The sequence below is a fragment of the Orcinus orca genome, chromosome 9 (genome assembly GCF_937001465.1).
Source record: "Orcinus orca chromosome 9, mOrcOrc1.1, whole genome shotgun sequence".
Taxonomy (NCBI): Eukaryota; Metazoa; Chordata; class Mammalia; order Artiodactyla; family Delphinidae; genus Orcinus; species Orcinus orca.
In genome coordinates, this window is record NC_064567.1 from 13440327 (window position 1) to 13468207 (window position 27881).

The following is a 27881-nucleotide window of genomic DNA, read 5'->3' on the forward strand; positions in this document are numbered from 1 at the left end:
CAGGCCTCTGGCGCCGTCTGGAAGTCGACACTCCCCCTCCCCCTCCCCTCCCCTCCCCTGTCCCTCCCTTGTCCCTCCCCTCCCCTCCCTCTCCTCCCTCTCTTCCAGTCCCCTCCCCTCCCCTCCCCCTCCCCTCCCTGCCCAGTGGCCCTCAGGTAAAGCCGCGCGGTCGGACTACAACTCCCAGCATGCCTCGGGTACCGACGGGTCACGTGAATGCCCGGAAACCCTGGCCGCGGCGGCGCCGGTGAGGTGGCGGTGGGAGTGGCAAGCTTGCGGGCGTGGCGGAGCGAGAGGAGCTATCGGGCGGCCGGAGTGCGACTGCTACTGCGGACTCGGGTGCGCGAGTGGCGACGCGCCGGGCCCGAGCCGAGAACGGCCGGAACCCGGCTTGGGGCGGGGGTGAGGGGCGCCGTAGGCGAGGGCAGGTCCGAGGAGCTTCCAGGCGACGAGGGGACGGGGCGGAGAGGCAGAAGGTGGCGGCCGGTGGGTGTGGCGCCGCGGGCAAGGCCGGCCACCCCTCGTTCCGTCCACGCTGTGCCTGGCTCCTCGGCGCCCAGGTGCTCCGGGACCGGCGGAGTACCGTAGCGGGCCGGCGAGTACCGTAGCGGAGGGGAGCGGGAGGGTCGGGAGGGCCTCCGGGGAGAGCCGGCGGCCGGGCCCCACGCCAGCGCGGTGGCGGGGGCGCCTGTGCAAGAAAAGGGTTTGTCGTCTAGACCAGGTGGAAGGGTACCTCACAGGTAGGGCGGGCAGGCTTTTGGAGAGGATGTAGTGAGGCCACAGAGGGAGAAGGGTCTTAGTGGAATAACTGGGCTTTGCCTTTTGGTAACTACCACGGTCTCGGTCAGGAATTTATCTGATCGCTTTTTCGTCATTAACTCAGTATTCTTGTGTGCACAATGTGGTCTGTTTATTCTCACGTCTCACGGGATTATGGGAACGTGTCCACAGGGTTTTTGGTGTTTCCAGAAACTAGGCGATCTCCTGATAACTTACTGAAAGGATTGTAGGGAGTTCCTGGGGTGAGCAAAATATGATTTTTAATGGCCACCTTCTTTCTTCAGCGTTTTGATGGTTGAATTCTTTTTTTTCCCATTTGTTGAATGTTTGCTATATGCCAGGCACTGTACTTACTTACTAAATTAATTTATTTTTGGCTGCGTTGGGTCTTTTTTAAAAAATTATTTTTGTCTGCGTTGTGTCTTCATTGATGCGTGCGGGCTTTTCTCTAGTTGCGGCGAGCGGGAGCTACTCTTCGTTGCGGTGCGCGGGCTCTCATTGCCTTGGCTTCTCTGGTTGCAGAGCACGGACTCTAGAGCACAGGCTCAGTAGTTGTGGCGCACGGGCTTAGTTGCTCCGCGGCATGTGCGCTCTTCCCGGATTAGGGCTCGAACCCATGTCCCCTGCATTGGCAGGCGGATTCTTAACCACTGCGTCACGAGGGAAGCCCCAGGTGCTGTACTTAGATAAATTGTCTCATTTAATCTTCAGTGAGGAAATTGAGACTCAAAGAAGTTAAGTGGAGGGTCTTGAATTCCAACCTGGAACTTTCATGCCTTTGTGTGGGCCATGTTGTGGCTTCAGATGACAATCTTCTATTAATCTTTGATATCTGGTCTCTGCATCAGAAAATAACCCTGAAATGATACTTTCATAAGCTCAAAGTCGGTGCACTGTCTTGTTGCTCACTAGCTGTCAGGATCCAGTGTATTAGTCATTGTCTCAGGTTCTGATTTGTCTTGTTCACCAGTGGTAAGGAGATGTCAGAGCAATGACCATTAACTTGAGTATAAGTCCTTTGTCTAGGAGAGGGAAAGATTTTTATCTTGAAAACTGTTGTCTTTGGAATATGTTCAAAATAGGTAGGAAGAACGTGGTTTGGGGAACCCTGAGAGAATTTTACAGAAAAGTGCTAGGTATTTTACATCTGTGGTAAGGAACAATTTAAGAAGAGAGACAAATTACAGGAAGACTTGAGTTTCGAATAAAAGGATTTACATGATACAGGGAAACGACCTCAAATGAGGTCATGTGGGATAAAAAAGATACTTGTGTAAATTACAGAATGCACAACTGTCACAATAGGTGAGCTCAACTATCCATTTAGTACTTTTCCCCCTACCTCTATACTGAGTATACATAATCATTTTACTTTGCAAACATAAAAACTGAAGTCTAGGGAGTGAAGTAATTGCCCTTCTTATTTAAGTGTGTGTGAGAACCACAGTTACTAATAAGGTGCTTTTTTTCCATCCTGCATCTATACTTCCATGTTTAATGTGTGATATTTTTAATTACTGTGTTTTACCCAACTTGGGATATTTTAACCTTTTAACCTTCCCTCTTACACAGTATAACGTAGGGTCTAGGGTCAGGTCTGGGTTTGAATGCTCCTTTCACCTCCTAAGAGATATTACTTTGTAAAATCCATTTTTTTATCTGTAAGATATGGTGAGAACTAAATGCAATGGCACATGGTAAGTACCTAGCACAGGGCCTGGCACTTTGAAAGCATTCAGTGTCGGCCATCAGTCAAAGCATTCATTCATTCAGAAAATCTTTACTGATCATTCTAAATGCTCTGCTAGGCCCTGGGGTTGTAGCTGTGGTGTTAAGACAGATGTGGAACTTACAGATGAACAATAAACATGTGAACAATTAAAGCAGATAATGAGATTGGGAGAAATGCTGTGAAGGGAAAAAGCAGATGGAGATGGGAGAGGTAGTAACGGAGGGAGCCCATTTTAGATAGGACGATCCAGGCAGCCACTCTAGCGGATGACACTTGAGGCTGAGCCAGGGAAAGGCAAGAGCAAGCCGTTTGCAAAGAACCAGGAGGAAAGCATGTCAGACAACAGAAGAGCAAATGCGAAGTCCCAAAGCAAGGAAGGGCTTGGTGTGTTCAGGGGCAAGAAAGGGATTGGGTGCTAGGGAGATGGTAGCCATGTGGAGGAGTGATGCTGGTGGGGGGCGGAGCAAGGGGGGCACAGAGGAGAAGGAAACGGCTAGCTCCACGCTGTGTACAGCGGCAGAGGACTGGGACCCACCCAGATGTCCCGCAGGAGACTGGACTGCGGCAGCTCTGTAGGTGCAGATGGGGTGGACCTCCACCCTCTGATAAGTGAAGAGAAAAAATAGTGCAGGATAGTGTGTGCATTTGTGTATGTGTGAGTGTGGGGCTACGCCTGGAATGCACGCACAGGTGCAGATTCTGCAGGAATGCAGAAGCAATGGTAGGAGCCCCTGGTGACATGAGAACAGGGAGGGAGGTGTCACTGTGTATATACCCTTTGAACTTTCTACCATTCTGCAAGAATGCAGAAGCAATGGTAGGAGCCCCGGGTGACGTGAGAACAGGGAGGGAGGTGTCACCGTGTATATACCCTTTGAACTTTCTACCGTATGTGTATAGCATCTACTGCATACAGGTTTTGGAGGCCATGGCAAAACTCTTGTGGTTTTATATGAGTCTTGGGAAACAGTGAAGAAGGCATTTTAAGCAGAAGAATGACAGCTGATTTATGTTTTAAGATATGTTTCTGGCTGATGTGTGAAGAGTGATGGGCAGCAGGGGGCTGGTGTGTGTGCTAGATGTAAAATAGTGAAACCCTGCCGGAGGCTGTTGCACTAGGCTTGGTAGAAGATGTGGGTGGTTGACCTTGGTAGTGGCTGTGGGGATGGAGAGAAGAGGATGGATTTGGGCTGAATTTTGGGGTGAAAAGGACTGGATTTAGTAATGGGTTGGATGTGGAAGCTGAGAGGAAAGGAGAAATGAGGGCTAAGTGTTAGTTGCCTTGGTGGTACCATCTTGTGAGGGCAGTGCTGGGGACGAATGGGTGTGGAGGGAGGAAGTGAAGAATTGTGAAATTGTCTTTTAGTTCCAAGGAGGGCTCTCAAGTGGTTGGTTGGCTGTGCCGCTGGGAGCCCTGGAGGGTCTGAGTTAGAGCTGGCGCTCTGGGAATCATAGGCAGAAAGCCGTGGTACCAGATAAAGGGGACAGAGATCTTGGAAGTTTAGAGAGAGAAGTGTAAGTGGTTATCTCAGATGTTGAGAAAGCAGGTCCTTAGGCAAGTGTGGACTTGCTGGGCAGAGCTGCATGCCCTCTGAGGTTTGTGGTTTTGAATCTGAAAAGTGAAACCAGCCCGCTCCTTTGATTTTTCTCTGGCAAAACTCAACCACTTGGGCCCAGGGGAGGAGGCCAGAGGCAAGCGAGGAAAAAAAGGCCCATAAGGGAGATAGTGCAGATTCTAAGTTGGGAAAGAAGGGAATGAGGACAGGAGGAGGGTCATGGATGAAGGGAAAAAATGGGGAGGTGACCTAATTGGGAGCTTGCTGAGGTAAAATGACTTTGGAGTGGGGAGTATGAAGTAAGCAGTTTTCTGGAAGGAGACAAAGCAAGATGTTTGAAATGCAGTTTGGGAGGTGATGCACTTACTGCTTAGTAGATGACACGGGCTGGGTTTTGACCACGGAGTGGGTTTTGCTTGTGGGATAGAGGAAAAGATTGGTGGGAAGAGGACAAGGGTCTGCTAGGTTACCCATCTGGGTGTTGACATGAGACAGAGCAGAGGGGGGACAGCAGGTGACCAGGAGACAACGGCTGTGAAGGGCAGTGGGCAGCGAGGCCCAGGAGCTTCAGAGAAGCTGGAGTCTCGCAAGGAGGAAGAGTGGTTGTGAAAAGGAAGATTGCTTCTCGCTGAGAGACCCCAGAGGAAGCAGTGTTATCTGGGGGCAGGCAGGAGTCCGCCAGGGTAGGAAAGGCAAGAACTCGCAGAACAGGGTCATAGTATGGAGGAGTAGATTAACTACTTCTCTCCATTTCCAGAGAGCATTTCCTTCCAGTGGGGGTCGGGTGAGGATGGGTGCGATGAGATGGAGGTGGCAGGTGATCTCCTTTCTGCCAGTCTCTCCCCTTTCCACTCCGCAGTCTGTTTCCCCCAAAGTGTTCCTAATATGAGACAACTTTATTTATTTATTATTTTTAAATAATTAATTAATTTTGGGCTGCGTTGGGTCTTTGTTGCTGTGCATGGGCTTTCTCTAGTTGCGGCGAGCCGGGGCTACTCTTTGTTGCAGTGCGTGGGCTTCTCATTGCGGTGGCTTCTCTTGTTGCGGAGCATGGGCTCTAGGCGCCTAGGCTTCAGTAGTTGTGGCTCGCGGGCTCTGGAGCGCAGGCTCCATAGTTGTGGCGCATGGGCTTAGTTGCTTCACAGCATGTGTGATCTTCCTGGACCAGGGATTGAACCCGTGTCCCCTGCATTGGCAGGCGGATTCTTAACCACTGCGCCACCAGGGAAGTCCCTACAAGACAGCTTTAAATCTTACTATTTTGAGTTGGAATGGACTCTAAATATGTATGGAAAGTGAAATTTGGGGAATGTTTTATATTCCAAGGCAGTGTTTATAAGGGGGAGATTGCCCTCTGCCTGGGCGTGTCACATGTGAAGCCATCTTTTTATTTAGCCTCCATCACACAATATGGAGTGTTCCATCCTGGAAAGTATATTGTGTGGGTGATCCTATAGGATCTCAGAAAGCTTCTTACAAGTCAGATGAGTTAATGATCATGAACTAGCCTTGAAAAGTAGAATAAGGCTCAATGGTTCTGCATCCTTTTTGATGGCAGGGATCTTACTTTTTATAAGTTTTTTTTTTTTTTTAAGATCATTCTTGGTCTCACATGACAGTTGTATATTTAGTATCCATGGATTAAGAAAATACTAAATGACAAGCTTCTATTCAGAAACACTTAAAATGAATTTTGGCTTTATTAATTATAACAGCATTTACATAAGCTTGAAAAATGTTAGACATTTGTTCAGTCTGTATTCAGAGCTGGAAAGAAAATGGTCTAAAAGTAGGATGTGCTTAATAGAGTTGGACTTGGCAAAAACTCTGTGCTTCTGCAGGGCTCCAGAGCTCACAGATGATCAGAAATCACTTCTGTGATGTAGGACATATAAATGCAAGGTATTGTTATTAATGATTATAATTATATAGGACCAGATGTTATAATAGTATTCATTTTAAATGGCATTCTGCCAACATCAGATGAATGTTTAAACTCTTTTCCCATTGAACTTATTAAGCATTTTCTTCCCTGTCACTGTAGCTAAGGAAAAGGTGGTTTATTTAGAAACTAAATCCAGATGGTCTCAAACAGCTTGGTAGTCACTTAGCACCATTAATGTAACTGTACAGGCCTGAAATCCACAACCATTATTGCCGAAGCAAGTAATTCCAATCTGTTGGAGCATACATTTTTGGAATTATTCTCTTACGTAATTAATTATAGAATTTCATAACCCACAACCTTTTCTGAAGTATTCAGTACAGTGTTTTGAGTTGTGAGTGTGTTCAGGTCAAAGAGCTATGATTTATAAAGAATGGTTAAAACTTTGAGTTGTTTCACTTGGGTGTCATGCTTAATTTGGGGGATAGAGGTAAATTTAGCAGTAACACTAGTAGCTCTCAGGTTTGTAACTTCCTGGAATTACAGACAGAAAGTTTATTTACATTTTGTGAGTGGAAATTTGTTGTCTTACTTGGCTCATAATTTTGTTTTAACATTTTTCAAGGAGAATGATTATGTGAAATTAACTATATTCTCCTGATATGGGATTAACCCTGGGCAGATCAGTGGCTAAAATAATTATCTTAATACCTTACATGCATTGTTTATTTTGGTCCCAGAAGAGATAGGCCATTTTACACATGACAGTCTGTGCTTCAGACAGATTGATGTGTCCAAGGGCTCACAGCCAGTAAGTGAATCAGCTATAATGTTTATATAACTTTAACCATCTCGACTTTGTATCTTTTATCCAAAAGTTTCAAGAATGGCCTTTCAGGGCTTCCCTGGTGGCGCAGTGGTTGAGAGTCCGCCTGCCGATGCAGGGGACATGGGTTCATGCCCCGGTCCGGGAAGATCCCACATGCTGCGGAGCAGCTGGGCCCGTGAGCCATGGCCGCTGAGCCTGCGCGTCTGGAGCCTGTGCTCCGCAACAGGAGAGGCCACAACAGTGAGAGGCATGTGTACTGCAAAAACAAACAAACAAACAAACAAAAAGGATGGCCTTTCAGCTGGGTCTCTCAGCATTTAAGGTTTTGGGTTCATCTACCAATCAGTAGTATAAATTGTAATAGAGAACAGGAGTATAAATAGCAGTTACAGGGAACACAGCCTTGGGCAAAGTCCTGTGATTCACTAATTTTAGTGCTGGAAGCTTTTGAGTTTGTCTCCTACCTTGACTATTATTGTAGTATGTTTATCATACAAGGTATTTTGTTAATTTAATTTTTTTTTAAGCTTTTTTTTTTTTTTTTTTTTTTTTGCGGTACACGGGCCTCTCACTGTTGTGGCCTCTCCCGTTGCGGAGCACAGGCTCCGGACGCGCAGGCTCAACGGCCATGGCTCACGGGCCCAGCCGCTCCGCGGCATCTTCCCAGACCGGGGCACGAACCTGTGTCCCCTGCATCGGCAGAGGGATTCTCAACCACTGCACCACCAGGGAAGCCCTGTTTTTGTTTTTAATTTATTTGTTTTTGGCTGCGTCGGGTCGTCGTTGCTGCACGCAGGCTTTCTCTAGTTGCGGCGAGCGGGAGCTACATTTCGTTTTGGTGCATGGGCTTCTCATTGTGGTGGCTTCTCTTTTTGCGGAGCACGGGTTCTAGGCGTCCAGGCTTCAGTAGTGGTGGCACATGAGCTCAGTAGTTGTGGCACGCGGGCTCTACAGCACGGGCTCAGTAGTTGTGGTGCACGGGCTTAGTTGCTCTGCAGCATGTGGGATCTTCCCAGGGCTTGAACCCGTGTCCCTTGCATTAGCAGGCGGATTCTTAACCACTGCACCACCAGCGAAGCCCCTGTTAATTTAATTTAATTTTTTCCTAATATGCAGATAAACTATAGGACTTTTACAATGCTGTGGATGTTTTCTCTCCTGATTTAAAAGTAATATACATTTTATTGTAGAATTTTTAGGAAAATATATAGAAAAGTATAATTACCCATAATCCCACTGCCTAGAGAGAACTATATATTCCCTGTTTACTTGTAAATATTATGTAAATCTAGAGTTCAGTTGATTATAAGTCATATCCTACACGTTTCACTTGCCATTTACTCATGTTATTATAAAGTCTTAATCATCATGTCAAATGATAAAATATTCAGCCATTTGGATATACCATAATTTGTTTAATTATTCCCCTCTTATTGCATGTTTAGGTTGTTTCTGCAGACTCATAGCTGGAGACATTAAGTGTAGGTGCTTACTTTATGCTTCATTAGTCTTGGTGTCAGAGTGTGGATGTGGCTTTCCGAGAGGACAGAGGAGAGGTGAGAGGAAGTGGAAGGAGATGGCAGAGGTGTGGCCCTGTCTCTTTCCCCTGTTCCTTTATGACTGGCACAAAGTTCATTTCTTCATATAAGAGAGCTCTTCCGACTTTTTGTGAAAACTACCCTTGTGTATAGAGCTGAATGCATCTTGTATTTCTTTAGGAATAAATCCCTGGAAATTGAATTTTTGTGTCAAAGGCTCTCAATGCACATGGCCGGATCGTCTTCCTATAAAATTGTGTTACTTTTCGCTTCCATCAGCAAGTGTATGAGAGTTCAGGATCATTAGACCTTGAGCTGCATTGAGCACAGTCTTTTTTAACTATGCAAACTTTTTTTGTTACCATAATTAGCATTTCTTATGTTCTAATGAGATTGGAACTCTTATTTGATAAGTTTAATAGCCATTTCATTTCTTCTGAGTTGTCTGTTCATTTCCGTTGCTCATTTTCCAGTCAGAATTAGTGATTTTCTTATCAGTTTGTATGAGAGTTCGTTCTTTTAGGAGGTAATCTTTCATAAAGGATTTCTTTTTTTTTTAAATAATAAATTTATTTATTTATTTATTTACTTATTGGCTGTGTTGGGTCTTTGTTGCTGCGCGCAGGCTTTCTCTAGTTGTGGCGAGCTGGGGCTACTCTTCGTTGCGGTGCGCGGGCTTCTCATTGCGGTGGCTTCTCTTGTTGCGGAGCACCGGCTCTAGGTGTGCGGGCTTCAGTAGTTGTGGCTTGCGGGCTCTGGAGCGCTGGCTCAGTAGTTGTGGAGCGCGGGCTTAGTTGCTCTGCGGCATGTGAGATCTTCCCCGACCAGGGCTCGAACCCGTGTCCCCTGCATAGGCAGGCGGATTCTTAACCACTGCGCCACCAGGGAAGCCCCAAGGATTTCTTTTTAAAGGACTAGTTAATAGCTATAAAACATAATTATCAACCTAGTTTTTTGGTGTCAACTAATCCACGTAATTTTTTTTTTCTAGGCCTGATTATACAGTGACTGGTTGTAAGTCTAAATAATTCTGTTTTTGGATAATATGCCTATTATGAGTAATGTTAATAATGTGTTTTGTTTTTCCAGAAAGAAGAAATGATGTAAACCATTCACTATCCAGACTTTAAGGTCAAGGTGAGAAGGAAGGTCAGGAGGAACATGGCCTGGCCAAATATTTTTCAAAGAGGAGCTCTGCTCTCCCAGTTCAGCCATCATCATGTGGTGGTGTTCCTGCTCACCTTCTTCAGGTAAGTGGACCACTGAAACTCTTCTCTTGTTGTTCTTGTCCTTGTTTTCCTTTTGAAGGAGCTATTTATTGCATGTCAAGTGCTTAATGCAGTGATTGGCCTGGGCTAATCATGAGCTGGACCAGCTAGTCCTTCTGCAGTACCTTATGATAGCTCTAATACAGTGGTTCTCGAGGGTTGTCTTGCCCATATTTGGCAATGTCTGGAGACATTTTTAGTTGTCACGCTGGGGGAAGGGGTGCTACTTGGATCTAGTGTGTTGGGACCAGGGATGCTGCTAAACATCCTGCAGTGCACGGGACAGCCCCCCACAATAGAGAATTTGGGGGGCCCAAAATATCAATACTGCTGTGATTGAAAAACCTTGCTCTAACATAAAGTCCTTTAATTGTTAAAACCAGGAGCTTGCGAACAAAGGATGTGTGTATTCAGGGAATGCTCTATGCCTCCTTGAGCAGTAAAGATGGTAGGAGACCTCTTTGAGGAACTTCGGTCACTCGTGTGAGAGCCCGACCAGTCAGTGTGACTGAAGAATCGTCCATGTCTGACTCAGTGGCCTTCAGTGGCTCTCTTTAGTGGTCTATAGATGACTTCAGCCAGGCTCTTTGGTGTTAAGGGCACGTTTTTCATAACCCTGTGACTCAACTATTTTGATTATTTCTTCTGAATACATTTTATTTATAATTAATCTTTATTGAAGCCACCGCAAATGATGATGATGGTTGTTTTATTTTTAAGGCAGAAACTAGGAAAATGGTTTTCTAATTATGTAAGAGTTGATAGGTAATTTTGGATGCTTGCTTTAGGGGAAATCCATTTGTGAGGGGTTGAGGGAGGCAACAGTATGAGGAAAAGACAGGCCCCAAGTAAAAAGCCACTGAATGGCTAGTGCAATGAGTGGCCAGTGGTTGGTAAAGACTTAAAATCCTTTACAGAACTGCAACCATGATTTAAAGGGGTTGCAGTCCATCACATCTCCATCTTCTAGGTCCAGAGACATGTTATGAGTGAACATGGGGGCTCATACTGAAGAAGACAAGTCAGTTGTTTCTTTGCTTAGCAGAGAGTGTTTCAGTGGATAGTTCTTATAAAGCAGTTTCTTCCCTCCCTCTTTCCCTCTCTCTCTCTTTCTTTCTGAATTTCTCTTTTTTAAAAGAAGAATTCCAAGTTGTATAAAACAAATGGGAATATATCTGTGATTTTATTGAATCTGTTTTTCTTTCATTCAGCTGTCTTTCTTCTCTCTTTTGTAGTTACTCGTTGCTCCACGCGTCAAGAAAAACATTTAGCAATGTCAAAGTCAGTATCTCTAAGCAGTGGACCCCAAGTGCTTTTAACAAGTCAATTGAACTGCCGGTAGAGGTAAGCGGAACGAAATGCTGGGGTGGATTTAAGAAGGGAACCACGCCCACCCATAAATTCTTCTAAGTTCTGTTTTGTTTCATTCATCCTTAGGATGGCTTACTATTTCCTATGGCATAAAATCCAAACTATTCTGCCTGATTTCTTAGCTTGCCCTGATTCAGGTCTGTTTTACCATTTCAACCAACTTATTTCTCACTGTTTTGAAATCACACAATTCTGCCTAGGCTGGTTTTTTCATCGAGTTTCACAAGTACCATGCTCATTTCTGCCTTTGAGATTTTGCCTGTATTCTTTTGTATGATCTTTCACCTTCCTTACACCCATCTAAATTTTGCTTTTTTCTTTGTGTCAAGATAAAATGCCACTTTTTCTATCAAATTTTTTTCCCAGCTTCTGCTGATTTTTTTCCCCTCCTGAACTGTGCACTGTAATATGCACTGCATATTACATAGTTTAATGTCGAGGTACTTATGTACTTTATAATCATTTCACTTGTTTTTATCTTGTTTAAGTGACTTGAAGTCAGGGAGTCTGTATCCAGTTTTATATTCATTTTTGTTTGTTTGTTTTGTTTTTGTTCTTTGGCTGTGCCGTGTGGCTTGCGGGATCTTAGTTCCCCGACCAGGGATCGAATCCAGGCCCTGGCAGTGAAAGTGCCGAGTCCTAACCACTGGACCTCCAGGGAATTCCCTCTTATATTCATTTTGGACCAAGTAAATTCTTTGATGACTATTTGGAATGGAGATGCTATTCTTTTTTTTAAATAAATTTATTTGTTTTTGGCTGTGTTGGGTCTTCATTGCTGCGTGCAGGCTTTCTCTAGTTGCGGGAAGTGGGGGCTACTCTTCATTGTGGTGCACGGGCTTCTCATTGCGGTGGCTTCTCTTGTTGTGGAGCATGGGCTCTAGGCTCGGCGGCTTCAGTAGTTGTGGCTCATGGGCTCTAGAGTGCAGGCTCAGTAGTTGTGGTGCACGGGCTTAGTTGCTCCGCAGCAGGTGGGATCTTCCCGGACCAGGACTCGAATGCGTGTTCCCTGCATTGGCAGGCGGATTCTTAAGCACTGCGCCACCGGGGAAGTCCTGGAGATGCTATTCTTTATGATGCCATATCTCAATACAAAAATCCATACCTGTCAAACTTTACTATGTTGTTTGAGCTCTACTTATGTGGAATTATAGGTATATGTTAATATGCTTTGCACTTTTTAAAATATTTATTTATTTTTGGCTGCGTTGGGTCTTTGTTGCTGCATGTGGGCTTTCTCTAGTTGCGGTGAGTGGGGGCTACTCTTCGTTGTGGTGCGCAGGCTTCTCATTGCAGTGGCTTCTCTTGTTGCGGAGCACGGGCTCTAGGCACATGGACTTCAGTAGTTGTGGCCCACGGGCTCAGTAGTTGTGGCTCACGGACTCTAGAGCGCAGGCTCAGTAGTTGTGGCACAGGGGCTTAGTTGCTCCGCGGCATGTGGGATCTTCCTGGACCAGGGCTCGAACCCGTGTCCCCTGCATTGGCAGGGGGATTCTTAACCACTGCACCACCAGGGAAGCCCCGCATTTTTATTTCTTAAAAATTATTTCCCCTATTTGGACCAATTCAAAATTGACAGAGATTCGAAGGTTATATGAATATACCCTGAAGTTTAAATAAGTTATTCAGTCAATTGCTTATTCAGTCTGTCTTGCACTGAGGATACAATCAATCAATCAGTCAATCAATAAAAGCCTAGAGGATTAAAAAAAGAAAAGAGCCTGTCCTCATGGAGCTGACATTGTAGTGGAAATGCTCTTGAACAATTTTTCTGGAATTGAAGTTATCAGGGACTTTTTTTTTTTTTAATCAAGGACTTTTAAAAGGGAGGCTGTTAAGACTAGACAGCTACATTTCTTGACGGAGCCTTGACCAGTGTTGTGTGCACGGTAACTACGTCTGAATGATCATTAACTGACTCGTCACAGACCCTCAAGGTGAAGTGGCCTTAGAGAGATCATATGCCCTAACCTCTCAAATGGTATAGAATCCTTCTTTGTCATTATTGACAGATGACCACCTAGCTTCTGATTTAATACTTCAGGGAGAAGAAACTCCCTGTTTTCTAGGTGGATGATTACATTTTTATTTAACTCTCATTATTAGGAAGTTCTTTCTTATAGTGAGGTAAGAGTGTTCTGCTGTTTAATTTTGATCTTAGGTTTTATCCTGAGCTGTGCATACTAAGTTGATTCGTGCTGTAGGACAGCCTGTTAAATATTTGAGGAAAATCCGTCTCCCTAAATTTCTCATGTTGAGGCAAAACATCCCTGCTCCTTCGGCTGTAGTTTAGTGACACAGAGCACTAAATATGCTCTTTCAGGTACAGGCTGACCAATATATAGAATAATAGGATTTGATTTAGGCGCTGAATTTCTGGTTATACAGCCTTTGTTTTTTAGGTGACTGGGATGGAGATCCCCAGTGCCACCCCCAGGTTTGATGATTCACTAGGGGGACTCATAGGACTCAGCATATGACTCAAAACTGTGGTTTATTACAGTGAAGCATACCGAGCAGAGTCAGCAAAGGGAAAAGCACATAGCGTAAGGTCTAGAGGAAAGCAGGCAAAACCTTCCAAGAGTCCCTTTCCAGTGCAATAATATGGATGTGCTTAATTTTTCCAGCAGCAAGTCATGACAGCTCCGGTGAGATGTTGTCTACTAGGGAAGCCCATTAGAGACTTGGTGGCAGGGTTTTTACTGGGGCTAGTCATGTAGGCACCCTCTGCCTGGCACATATGAAAATTCCACATTCCCATAAGGAAAGCAGGTGTTCAGCACAAACCATATTGTTTGGACAGACAGTTTAGGTACAGGGAGCCACTCTTAGCAGGGAATGATGGGAACCCTCCCAAGATCCAAGTTTCCAGGGGCCAGCCTTTCAAGTAGGCCTTGTTAAGGGTACATATCAGGTCTGCTATGGTAACTCTTTCCTGCCAGTGACCGTGTCACATTATTAGCTTGTGTTGAACTTGCATTAATTTTCCTGCTAAGATATTTACTTACTTACTTATTCTAATTGCTGCTTATTGAAGTAGGTTTCACCATTCTGATCTTTCAGAACTATGTACTCAGTAGCTTGGATGGATTGATTATGTAGAAGTTGGGTTCTGACTTATCTTGGAGGTCTTTGTATTTCCATACCTGCCCTCATAGAGAGCAGTGCCAACCTTCCACTCCCTTCTGTAGACTTTAAAATCCAGGTTTTTTCTTTCCTGAAGCCTGCTGCTGGGAGCAGAGTGGCTAGGGCAGTATGTACCTTTCACTCCTTCTGTGCTTCTGGGTCTGTAACTATCTTAACTCTAGCTTCCTTTGGAGACTTACTTTCTTGTCCAAAGTGGGAACGTTCTTAGAACCGGAAATATACGTAAAATGAGTCAACTCTAAAAAACATTTTGTTTATGTATGTTTTTTAACATTTCTTAAGTGCCCTAAACAGCATCCTCAAAAAGTGCTTATTATAGCTTTCATGTTTATGCATAGCTATCTTAGGTGCTTTACAAAAAAATTAAACAGACCCAGTCTGTATACCTTGAGATTTTATAATGGATCCCACTGACATGGGCAAACATTGGACATAGTAAGAGATCATGATATAAAATCTCTGTTTATAGATAACGAAGAGGAAATGGTCGAATCTAAGATTTGAGGACAACTTGATTGAAAATTGTGAACAAAAATTTGTTCCATTAAGTTAAAAAGTCATAACTCTCCAGACAGCACAGTCCTTCCAGGGTGTAGGGAATAGTGTAAGAGTCTAAACTTCTCTCCAGGAGAGGAAAGCAGGATTCAAGGTGCCCTCAACATTCCAGCTCAACCTCGGCCACAGCTGCTCTTACTCAGATTCTCACAGCAACAGATACCTGACCCCTGAACACAAGTCAGCTTCAGCTTCCTCCGAGCGCCGCTTCAGGAAGCGCTTTCGTGTCAGTTTCCCCACCCCCATGCATAGCTATAGTTCAGTGATAAACATTCTCACTTAGGAAACCCACACTGTGACCTTTTGTGTTTCCTGGAAGTGCCCCAGTGTGTAGCGGTTGTGGTAGCTTAATGCAGGCCCTCCCCTGACAACACAAGAAAGGCCTCCACACGTACAGGCCGGTCCTTTCACATGGCAATTGTGCATATGTGCAGGCCAGCGGGTGAGATTTGAGCACCTTAAAGTCACTTTGTTGATGACCTTCAGGTTCATTTCATTCTCTTTTGAGGAAATATCTGCCAGATACCCAAATCTGAATAACTAGAGTTTGTCTGTCGGTCACTCTTACGAGTAAAAATGACTTTTCAGCTTGCGACTCACACAGTTTTCCTGAAGACAGTCATCTTCTCTCCTGTTCGTATAGCTGTATTATCGATGTTAACTTTCTTCGCTAGTCTTTTCTCTTTTATCCTATTTTCTGAATCTTTTTGTTAGTCCTGCTTTTTTTTTTTAGTTTTGGGGTTTGTTTACACTTGTTAAGTAGGCAGTCAGAAGTGTATTTCAGCTGAATTTTAAACAGAAAAAAGCTCTTTGAAACCTGTCAGTTTTTGTGTCAGCCACACCTGCAGGGAGATTTTGGTGGCTTCTAGTAAGAGAAGAAAAAAAAAGAAAAAAACCCTGAAACTTGGAGCAGCTGCTTGAATGTGAGCTCCTCACACTGGTGTGTGCCCCCCAGGGCTTCATTCTGGGTCCTGTTGAGGCTGGATGGCATCAGGGATCAAAGATTGTGGTTAGAGAGGAAGGTGGCAAAATGACTCTAATTGGAGATATTTCGGGCCCCAAGTTGGCACACTGAAATACTGATGGGTCTCAGCCGTGTGGGCTGCTTTCTTATCGCTCATGAAAGCAGTGTGTGAGGGAAAGTAACAAGACTGTTGGCGTTAAGCCTCATGGAAGTGAGTCACAATGCTTTAGGATCACACTTTATATATTCTCTTACAATTTGGGGATTTTACTTTCTGTTAAAAGGTAGAGTGTATTTTAAGTTGCCGATTGTGATTTTTCTTTTTAATATTCCAAAGTCAAATTTTCTATAATAACCCATCTCAGAAATCATTTAGTATAACACCTTTTTGGTCTGCAGACCCCAAAGAGCTATGGGTTTGTATTTATGGAGACTTACTGTTTTAGAAATTAAAACCAAGACATTGAAGAAAACTACATTGGTTTTAAATTATTTATAAATGAACTAAATAACCTATAACACGTTAACATAAATAACATTTAGTGAAAAATGACTTTTTCAAAATGGAAAAAAATCACTTAATAAGGAGACTGGCATTGATTTACATTTTTGCAAATCTCTTCATGTCTGGCTCAGTAGAAGACAGTGGGTTTTCATGTCTGCTTCTGAATTCAGTCGCTTGCAGCTTGATCCTTTAAAGTATATGAAGAAAATTTGGCTTTCACAGATACATAGTAGGAAGGGGAGAAGTATTTTAATAGCCTTTTTCGTTAATTGTGGATATTTGTCTTTGATACTACATGAGAATTTGACAAGAGGCAATTTCTTAAAGGTTAGTTACAATGTGGAATCTGAAACTGTATTCATTAACTTTTTTATACACTTGCATTAAGATCCATTTGTCTGTCTTGTACTTTGAATGGATCCTGAAGTGACAGGCTCATTTCATTCTTTTCTGAGGAAGTATCTGCCAAATACCCAAATCTGAATAACTAGGGTTTGTTTGTCAGTCACTCTTTCAAGTAAAAAGGACATTCCAGCTTGCAGCTCAGACAGTTTTCTCAAGATAGCCATCATACTTTGGTGTGCATAAGTGCTGTATGCATATTTTCTGCTTCATCACACGAAATATTTTAAAAAATGTACTCAGGGGCCAGATTTAATAAAATCAATAATTTTTACTGCTCGACAAATATTTATTGAACGTCTAGCATGTGCCAAGGACATTCTTAAGTGAAATTGCCTTTGTTTTTTTTTAAACTGCGCGACATTAAAGAATACAGTGATTAATAGTACAGTTGTGGGGCTTCCCTGGTGGTGCAGTGGTTGGGGGTCTGCCTGCCGATGCAGGGGGCACGGGTTCGAGCCCTGGTCTGGGAGGATCCCGCATGCCGTGGAGCGGCTGGGCCCGTGAGCCACAACTACTGAGCCTGCGCGTCTGGAGCTTGTGCTCCGCAACGAGAGACCGCTATAGTGAGAGGCCCGCGCACCGCGATGAAGAGTGGCCCCTGCTCGCCGCAACTGGAGAAAACCCTCTCACAGAAACGAAGACCCAACACAGCCAAAACTAACTAACTAAATTAATTAATTAAAAAAATATATATATATAATAGTACAGTTGTGTAACCGCCTTGATCCGTGCTAAGGCACAGGAATTTTACCCACCATTGCTTTTGCACCATCAATGGAAAAGTTAAAGGGAAAAAGCAAATAACATTTTAGTGTTATGCAAATGATTTTGGCCTTGTGGACCTTTTTTGCATATGTGTTTCCTTATGTACAGAATGCTGATTTGCTCTTTTCAGTATCACCACCTGGTGATGCGGGGGTGGGTGGTAGTTGTGTGTGTAGGTGCTTTGGACCAGCGGGACTGACTGGTTCTTGTGTGACTGCAGATCTGGAGCAGCAACCATTTGTTTCCCAGTGCAGAGGAAGCCACTCTTTTCCTCGGAACACTTGACACCATCTTCCTCTTCTCCTATGCTGTGGTAAGTCTCAGAACTCTAGGCTTTTATGTTGAGGAAAAATGTAAAATTACTCCAAACCTTATGAAGTTGGCAAGGGATTTTGAATTTGCTGACTGAGGAGAGTTTATATTTTGTGTCCTTCCCATTCCTCTATTCCTCCATTCGACACATATTTTTTGAGCACCTAGCATGTGCCGAGCATGTGCCAGGTACTTTTCTAGTCGATGGGGAATTCATCAGTGAGCATCACAGGAGAAATCCCTTCCTTCATAAAGCTTATATTCTTTTTTAAGCTTCTCTTCTTGAGTGGGAGCTAAGGGAGACAAATGATAACAAAATGCTGTAAATAAGTAAATGACTGAGTGTATTCGAAGGTGGTAAGTGCTGTGGCAAAGAGCCAGGCCCGGGTGGGGGGGCAGGAGGGGGTTTGTCGTGTATGTAGGACAGCCGGGGAGGACCTCATGAAGAGCAGAGGCCTGAGTGTAGGTGGAGATTTCAGAGCCCTTCACATATAGATGATTTTTTATTTTTATTTTTTAAAATTTATTTATTTATTTGGTCGTGCTGGGTCTTAGTTGTGGCTCACTGGCTCCTTACTTGCAGCATGTGGGCTTCTTAGTTGCGGCAGGAGGGCTCCTAAGTTGCAGCTCGCAGGCTCCTTAGTTGTGGCATGCGAACTCTTAGTTGCAGCATGCATGCGGGATCTAGTTCCCTGACCAGGGATTGAACCCGGACCCCCTGCATTGGGAGTGTGGAGTCTTAACCACTGGACCACCAGGGAAGTCCCGTAGATGATTTTTTAAATTATGAGACTGGATGAAAATGGTCAGGAGAGTTGATAAGGACAGGGAGGAGGTAGGAAGACTGAGCCGGGGCTGGGGCGTTTCCAGTATTTCGAGGTGGGGAAGATGAGGGGTGGGCCAGGGAGGCTGAGAGGGAGCAGGAGAACCGTGAGAGGGTGGCATCGTCCTGGGAGCAGAACCGGGACAGCCGGGGCCAGCTCTGGCTGAGGGAGTATCCTGGGATCGGGCAGCCAGAGTCTCTGTCTGGCCTTAGGGAGTGTCTGTGGTGGCTGCTGAATTAGAGTGGTGGTGGCCATAGCTGGAGCTGTGCCCCCGGGGGAGCAGTCTGACCTTTTCTCCCCAGCATCTTACTGTTTATCTTTAAAATGTGTCCAGTTATAGGGCTTCCCTGGTGGCGCAGTGGTTGAGAGCCCGCCTGCCGGTGGAGGGGACGCGGATTCGTGCCCCGGTCTGGGAGGATCCCACATGCCGCGGAGCGGCTGGGCCCGTGAGCCATGGCCACTGGGCCTGCGCGTCCGGGGCCTGTGCTCCGCACAGGAGAGGCCACAACAGTGAGAGGCCCGCGTACCGCAAAAAAAAAAAAAAAAAAAAGTGTCCAGTTATAAAAAAGCCTTTTAGGTATAAATGTGCAGGTGATGTGAAATGCTGGGTGAAAGTCCCAAAGTAATCTCCAAATGTTTATTTGGGCGGTTACTAGAATATCTTTTCTTTGAAGAGGAAACTTACAGGCATAGTTGGAGCAGATCTTGGATCATTTAGCCTAGCTTCTCAGGCCAGCCTTTTTTTTTTTTTAATTGGGGTATAGTTGTTTTACAATGTTGTGTTAGTTTCTACTGTACAGTGGAGTTCCCTGTGCTATACCGCAGGTTCTTATTAGTTATCTATTTTATACATATTAGTGTATACATGTCAATTCTAGTCTCCCAGTTCATCCCACCCCTCTCCTCCTGCTTTCCCCCCTTGGTGTCCATATGTTTGTTCTCTACATCTGTGTCTCTGTTTCTGCCTTGCAGACCAGTTCATGCATACCATTTTTCTAGATTCCACATATATGCGTTAATATACAATGTTTATTTTTCTCTTTCTAACTTACTTCACTCTGTATGACAGTCTCTAGGTCTATCCATGCCTCTACAAACGACCCAATTTCGTTCCTTTTTATGGCTGAGTAATATTTCATTGTATATATGCACCACATCTTCTTTATCCATTTGTCTGTCAGTGGACATTTAGGTTGCTTCCATGACCTGGCTATTATAAATAGAGCTGTAATGAACATTGGGATGCATGTGTCTTTTTGAATTATGGTTTTCTCTGGGTACATGCCCAGTAGTGGGATTGCTGGGTCGTATGGTAGTTCTATTTTTTTTTTTTTTTTTTTTTTTTTTTTTGCGGTACCCGGGCCTCTCACTGATGTGGCCTCTCCCGTTGCGGAGCACAGGCTCTGGACGCGCAGGCCTAGCAGCCATGGCTCACGGGCCTATCCGCTCTGTGGCACGTGGGATCTTCCTGGACCGGGGCACGAACCCGTGTCCCCAGCATCGGCAGGCGCAGTCTTCAACCACTGCGCCAGCAGGAAAGCCCTATTTTTATTTTTTTAAGGAACCTCCATACTGTTCTCCATAGTGGCTGCGGGAATTTACATTCCTACCAACAGTGCAAGAGGGTTCCCTTTTCTCCACACCCTCTCCAGCATTTGTTGTTTGTAGATTTTCTGATGATCAGGCCAGCCTTTTCTGTACAAAATCCCAATATAGGATCGCTTGGCTTTGGCTGGAGCACTCCCAGTGATGCTTCTCCTTCAGCCTTAGAAGAGGCTGTGTCGTCTCATGGAACCACTAGCTCACCACCACCAACTAGCTATGATAAGCTTTGTATCAAAATGGAATTTAACCTTTTTTTTGATACTTAGTTTCCTTACCTACAGAGTTATGATGATACAGAATTATGATGATAATAGTTGTCTATAGGATTAAATAGGTTTAGGAGATAAAAGATAAATGCCATGAAAAACCAGTGATCATAACTCTTTATATTGAGCTGCATTTCCTTCTGTAACTGCCAGGTATTGTGTGGACCTTTGGAACAATACAGAATAAATTGGTTGCCTAATCTGAAACATAATTGAGAGATTTTCTTCACCACCAACCCCCCCCTTATATGTATAGTATAAAACCATGTGAATTGGAGCTATAGAACATAGACTCTTCTCTAATGTTTGCGGGTACCTCTTTTGATGTAGTGAAAGCTTGACAATAATGAGGGAGAAACATTTATTATGCCGTTTATCATCTAAATTTTCTCTAATATAGATATATTTATACAGCTATATTATATTTATAATGTAGTCAATTTATGAGAAACACTTGTATCTGAATTTAGGTATTTAGTCAAGACATTTATTCATTTTACATATTTGTGGAAGAAACCTAAAGTGTGTTGCCCTTAGCTTTTTGGCTGCCTTGCTGCCATGATCTCGGCATTTTAATTCCTGCCACTCAGTGGGAGGAGAGCAGAAGGCAGAACATTTGTGCCTCTCTTCAACTGATTATTGTCTCTGCCTCCGTGCTCTCCTTGCCTCGTGATGTCATGAAACCCAAGGATCAGATTAAGCAGGCAGTGCATGTGCCCCCAAAGCTTCTGTTCTGCAGGACACGTAACATCTTAATTCAGAATGCAAATGCCTAAGAGGAATCCCTTTGGGAAAGCAGGTAACTGATTTTTAGGAGTTCATCTGTTCTAGAAGAGGAAATATATTTGTGTGCTTGTTTTATTAGAATTATTCTTTGTGTTTTTTTTTCTTTTCTTTTCAGTCTCTTAGGCAGGGGATCAAATAGAATGGAAATTTGCACTGAATTGTACTGTCTTGGTGCATGAAGTATTTACAGTATAGTGTGCAGAAACAATTGTCATTTCCTGAAATGTTAGTGAAAGTGATTTAGACGGCTAGGCTAGGCAGGAGAATGAGATTTAATTTTTGTGTTTTGTTTGCCTCGCCTTGTTTGCTTTGGAATGCATTTCACTTTTTCCAGGCTGTGTTGTTTTCCAGAGCTATAAAATAAAATGCTTTATTTTTAGGGCCTTTTCATCAGTGGTATCGTTGGGGATCGGCTTAATTTGCGATGGGTTCTGTCTTTTGGCATGTGCTCCTCTGCATTAGTGGTAAGTTGAAAGGTGTTATTCTTATTACTATTACTGTTGTCTCAGCCAGGTATTTTACCATCCAAGCAGTCCCCCACTTCTGTATATAGAGTAGAATAGAAAAATTAATCTTCAGTGTTCTAATCCCTTCTGTGCCTTTTCGCTTAGGTATGTCCTTAAAGTGTGACTTCAGTCATGCCCCTTGCTTGATTCTCAGTCACCAGCAAAATCAAAGCATAACTTGCCTGGCATCCAGTGCCCCCGAGAACCTGGTCCCAGCCCGCCTCTACAGTCATGTCCTGTGCTTCACCTCTCTGCACTCCCACATCAAACTATCAATACCTTTTGTGGCCCTAACATATCCTGCTTCCTTCTACCTCACGGCTATCGTTCCTGCTGTTCTTCCTGCCTTGAATGCTCTCTGTTCAGCTCTTGATAGTATAACTCAGCGTCTCCTTCAAGTCATTGGCCAAATGACTCTTGTTTCATTATGCCTTACTTTACCAGCCCCACTCCCGGAAGTCATCCTTCCCTGTCCTGAGCTCCCGTGCCTGGATTTCTTTGAAGGCACTTCTCTTGTCTGCTGCTCAGCCTGCTTGTTTCTGTGTCGGTCTTGCTTTCCCTAGGAGCCTGCAGTGGGGTGATTAAGACCACAGACTTCCCCAGACCTGCACCGCCTGGGTTTCAGTCCTTCCCCGGGAGTTTCCAGCTACGGTTTCTGTGTGCTTTAGCCTCCCCTTTTGAATACCTCCACCTGGGGTTGCAGTGAGGGTTCTGTGTGTTACTATGTGTGGGGCATTTGGAACAGTGGCTGGTGTATTGAGTGCTATAGAGGGCAAGATCCATATTTGATTCATCTTTATTTGCTTACAAGCATCTGGTGATAAATTTTTGTTGATTGAATGAAAGCATGGAGTTTAGTTAGACTCTGTTATTGTTTTTCAATGTCTGCCATTTGTGTATGGGGAAAAACTTCTTTTTCTATTTCAGAGATTGAAGCACTTTATTTATTCACAAGCTGCTCACCCACACATATATACATACTATTTTTAAACCTGTATACATACTTTCTTGTTTGTTTGTTTTTTTACGTTTTTTGAAAAATTGAAGTATGTACATAAACTCAATAAACTCACCCTTTTTAGTGTATACTCCTGAATTTTGACAAGTGAGTATAGTTGTGTAACTGCCACCCTTCCTTCTGCCCCCAGCCTCTGGCAGGCACTGACTGTTTTTCTGTCGTTATAGCTTTGCTCATTCCAGAATGTCATATAACTGGAGTCATACAGTATTAGACATACCAGTTTGAAACCCATGCCAAGTATTCCCGAAGGAGACTGACTACAAATAAAATGCCCACGCCGAGCAGAATGCCTGGAAAAAAGCAGTCCTTTGATGAATGCCACCAAATGATTGAGCCAATCACAAGTTACGCCAATGCACTTATTAGGCACGGTGTTAATAATAGCCGGCGCTTTCTGGTCCGCGTGATGTGCCTGGGCTGTTCTAACGATATTTAAACATGTGAAGTCAGGTAGTCCCCAGAGCTGTCTTCCATAAACAAGAGGAAAGGGAAATAATGTAAAAAGAGGTCCAACAATCGGGACTTAACCTTTTAGAGTTGAAGATGCAAGTTGGAAGGATGGTCCTCGCTGTGTTTTACGCTCTTTGCCATCTCTGCCTCTCTGGTGGGGGTGGTTTGGTGGTGGTCTCACTCAGCACTGCTCTGGGCGGGAGCATCTGAAGAGTTGGCCACACGTCTCTCAGGCCCCAGACATTGACTGTATCTTTCACATAGGGTCTTTAGTCGGGGTGTCCACAAGGATGTTACATGTGTCTTTTTCTTTCTTCTTCTCTAAGGTGTTTGTCTTTGGCACTCTCACAGAATGGCTGCATTTCTACAACAAGGGGCTATACTGTAGCCTGTGGATCGTGAATGGCCTGCTGCAGTCCACTGGTTGGCCCTGCGTCGTTGCTGTTATGGGCAACTGGTTTGGGAAAGCTGGGTATGCCACTTCCTCCTCCTTTCATTTCTCTACTTAAGTAGTTTTAATATGGGATTGTTCAAGACTTGTCAGAGTCAATGCACTTGATCCCTTCGACACCACCCACGTCTTCCCTCTATTTTAGAAAGTTTAGAGCAGCCGGGAGAGGAGGTTTCATGTCAGAGTACATTGGAAATAATGTGGACCCTAGATATGGTCTAGCCTGTGGGACTCATTCACAGCAGTCTCCTGGCCATGGTCAGATATTGAGTGTGGCTAAGGCCATACGTCTCAAATTTTTTTTTTTTTAAATCTTCCCTTTAGAGAACATAAATAACACACCATAATAACAAATCTCACGTGCCATCTCATCATGTATCTTCCTGTAGGTTTTGCTTTCCCTTTTTTTGAGACTCAGTGATCTAGTTTAACCTTCTTAAAGATAAGGTAACTGAGGCCAGAAGTTATCCATAGGGCTTGCCCTAAGGTCACAGAGCAAAGGCTTCAAGAAGATGCAGATGGGGCTTCCCTGGTGGCGCAGTGGTTAAGAATCCACCTGCCAGTGCAGGTGACGCAGGTTCAAGCCCTGGTCCAGGAAGATCCCACATGCCGTGGAGCAACTAAGCCTGTGCGCCACAACTACTGAGCCTGCGAGTCACAACTGCTGAAGCACGCGCACTCTAGAGCCCATGCTCCACAACAAGAGAAGCCACCGCAACGAGAAGCCTGCGTGCTACATCAAAGAGTAGTCCCCCCCCCCAAAAAAAAAAAAAAATAGTCACCGCTCGCCACAACAAAAGAAAGCCTGCACGCAGCAATGAAGGCCCAACGCAGCCAAAAATAAATAAATAAATAACAAAAAATAAAGTTCCCTTTAAAAAAAAAAAAAGGAAAATGCAGATGAAGAATGCCAAACTTTGGGGCTTAGTTAAGTTGGCCATTTTTTCCATAAACCTTTAAGTACTTATCAGTTGTATGTGAGTTTGTGTGTGTGTGGCGGGGGCCATGGCTTGAGGATGGGCACCTACTGCCACTCAAGAAGAACCATACTTAATTTACAGGATAGGAAATAAATTGAGCTACCCAAAGACCTGGCTTTGTTGTTTATTGTTGTTTGTGGCACTCTGCCTTTGTTGTTTATCACTGTTTATGACACTCTGCCTTTAGGAATACTGTTAATTTGGATTTCTATCATTTGTCCTGGATAAATATTTATGTGTTGTGAGATGCACATTTATTTCATCGATGGCTCTATGTTTTTTGTTTGTTTACTCTTTTACGTAAGGACCAGTGTGCATAGCAGGCATTATCCACCCGCCGTGGTGATCAGTGCATGCTTTGACCAACTCCTCTCGGTTTTCCACCTTCCCCAGTCTCATAGTAGGAGTAGAGGTGCTTGCTGGCTAATGATCTCTGTATTGTTGTGAAAGTTCACCTGTAAAATGCCTTGTGGTTAGAATCAGCACCGCTTAATGAGAATGCTCTGATTATGTTCAGTGTGCTAGTGATTTCCAGTTCTTTCCAACTCTAGTGTCACTGGTTTAACAGAATTGATTTTCGGAGGTACTCATTCCCCTGGGATACTTTAGTTTTCTTTTGGAGTAGGAGATGCTGTCTGCTTGTGTGTTATTTATTTTTATTAAGATTTTTAACATAACTTCTTTCCAAGCGTGATTTTTGAAAATTATACAAAGGTTACTTGATTATTGTAACCAAACTAGATAATATAAATGAACATAGAGAAGTAAAGGTAAAACCACCTGAAATCCTGTCACTTCAAGGATAATCACTTTGACTTGTATAATTTTGAGATAATCCTTATCTGAACTTTTATAAATTGGGTGACACTTGGTGGTAGGTGGCAGTGACTGGGTAGGCTGACCTTGATTATTTCTCTGGCTCAGTCACAAATTCAAGAAAGCCATTACAGTTTACTTTCGAAAGTAAGACAGCTTGTTTTTAAGCAAATAACACTAGTAATTGAAATCAATGATGCATTGCCTGACACACAGTGACTCTTCCTGTGAAATGTAACAATAAACCATGAAGTACCAATAAAACTATGATAACTTAAAGTCACAGTTGTTTTCAGCCAGTTTCTTCTGAAATCATGTCTTTGGTCAGCCAGTGTTATTCAGACCCTCTAGGACGCTCTTGGTAGGTTTGTGATCCACTGAGGACGTTGCCTTGGAAAGCTATTACCTTGGCTGAATCGTGTCCCTCTTCCCGTTGTTGGGGTCATAGTTTTTTAAAACACATTGAGGCAGGTAGTACTAGTAGGTACACCCTTGCAGGCCCAAACTGTCAACTCTGTCACTGCACTCATTCCTTTGAGGAGCACAGCGCTTTCCAGATGAGAGCCCTGAGCCTGGGCTGGGACTTGCTGGAGATCACCCAGCTGGAAGTGGCAGAGCTGGGACTTCTGAAAAGACTTTATTTTTCACTGTTAAATGTTGTCTACCTGTTCATTTCTAAGATTCCTTCTGTCTCAGTGAGGTTATAAAAATGTTGAAAGAGCTGAAGAACCTAGACCTAACACCGTGTGTTATTGATATGTATTAAGTAGAATAAAATACAAATTTTTTTTTTGTTGTTGTTTGTTTGTTTGTTTTGCGGTACACGGGCCTCTCACTGTTGTGGCCTCTCCCGTTGCGGAGCAGAGGCTCTGGACGCGCAGGCTTAGTGACCATGGCTCACGGGCCCAGCCGCTCCGCGGCATGTGGGATCTTCTCGGACCGGGGCACGAACTCGTGTCCCCTGCATCGGCAGGCGGACTCTCAACCACTGCGCCACCAGGGAAGCCCACAAATTTATTTTTTAATATTAGTTTTAAAAATGTAACACATACATTTAAAAAAAAATAAATTTATTTATTTATTTATTGATTTATTTTTTGGCTGTGTTGGGTCTTTGTTGCTGCGCGCGGGCTTTCTCTAGTTGTGGCGAGCGGGGGGCTACTCTTCGTTGTGGTGCGCTGGCTTCTCATTGCGGTGGCTTCTCGTTGCGGAGCACGGGCTCTAGGTGTGCGGGCTTCAGTAGTTGTGGCACATGGGCTCAACAGTTGTGGCTTGCGGGCTCTAGAGCGCAGGCTCAGTAGTTGTGGTGCACGGGCTTAGTTGCTCTGTGACATGTGGGATCTTCCCGGACCAGGTCTCAAACCCGTGTCCCCTGCATTGGCAGGTGGGTTCTTAACCACTACACTACCAGGGAAGTCCTAATACACAAATTTAAACGTTAAAAAAATTAATTTTTCTTAACTGCTTTTTTTTTTTTTGTCTTTTTCTTTTTTCAGCAGCCCTACTGCCATTGCCTATGTCCAGAGCTAGTTGTTTTTCTCCAGGACTGTTGTAATAGCTAGTTTCCCTTCCATAGACTCTTCATCCACATATCCATTTTTTTTTTTGATGGCCTTATTGAGGTATACAATATGCTGCACATGTTCAAAGGGTACAGTTGGATGAGTTTTGGCATGCATGCACCTGTAGAAGTATCATCACAATTAAGATCATGACATATCCATCACTCCCAAAGTTTCCTCATGCCCCTTGGTAATTCCTCCCTCCCACTGCCGTCTCCAGTCAACCACTGATTTGCTTTCTGTCACTTTAATCTGAATTTTCTAAAATTTTATGTAAATGGAATCACGCAGTATGTCTTCTTGACTGTGTTCTTCCACTCGGCACAGTAACGTTGAGGTTAATTCATGTCTGCATTCCTTTTTATAGCTGAGGAGTCATCCATTATATCACAATTTATCTGTTCACCTATTGGTGAACATTCAGGCTTTTAGTTTTCGGCTTTTACTAGTAAAGCTACTGTGAATATTTGTTGATGAATCCTTGTATGGACATATGCTTTCACTTCCCTTGGATACATACCTTGGAGTAGGATGGCTGGATCGTATGATAGGGGTGTGTTTATCTTTTTAAGAAACTGGCAATTTCTTCTAAAGTGGTTGAACCATTTTACATTCCCACCAGCAGAGTATAAGGATTCTAAGTGCTATACATCCTTGTCAACACTTGGTATGCTCAGTGTGTTTTGATTTTAGCTATTCTAGTAGGTGTGTAGTGATACCTCCTTGTGGTTTTAATTTGCATTTCCCTAATGTCTGATGATGTTGAGCATCTTTTCATGTGCTTATTTGCATCTTATTTATTTTTAATTTTTTTAATTTTTTGGCTGTGTTGGGTCTTCGTTGCGCGCAGGCTTTCTCTAGTTGCAGTGAGTGGGGGCTATTCTTGGTTGCGGTTCATGGACTTCTCATTGCAGTGGCTTCTCTTGTTGCGGAGCATGGACTTTACGCACGTGGGCATCACTTGTTGCAGCACACAGGCTCAGTAGTTGCGGCACACGGGCG

At 44.0% G+C, this 27881-nt stretch overlaps 1 protein-coding gene across 6 annotated transcripts in view; it reads left to right on the forward strand.

Annotated features, from left to right (window-relative positions):
• Window positions 1-228: 228 nt before the first annotated feature.
• The window catches only part of SLC37A3 (solute carrier family 37 member 3), a 44805-nt gene continuing 17152 nt past the window's right edge, over window positions 229-27881 (forward strand). For 4 of the 6 annotated variants that reach the window (XM_004272138.3, XM_033432340.2, XM_033432342.2 and 1 more), the window contains exons 1-6: window positions 229-339; window positions 9410-9570; window positions 10824-10932; window positions 17521-17613; window positions 21474-21557; window positions 23397-23542. In XM_004272138.3, the coding sequence (XP_004272186.1) occupies window positions 9482-9570; window positions 10824-10932; window positions 17521-17613; window positions 21474-21557; window positions 23397-23542 (521 nt within the window). In that variant the 5' untranslated portion in view covers window positions 229-339; window positions 9410-9481. Of the gene's footprint in view, window positions 340-442; window positions 596-9409; window positions 9571-10823; window positions 10933-17520; window positions 17614-21473; window positions 21558-23396; window positions 23543-27881 lie in introns of those variants that run through there. The other 2 variants (XM_033432338.2, XM_049715091.1) reach the window with 2 other exon arrangements.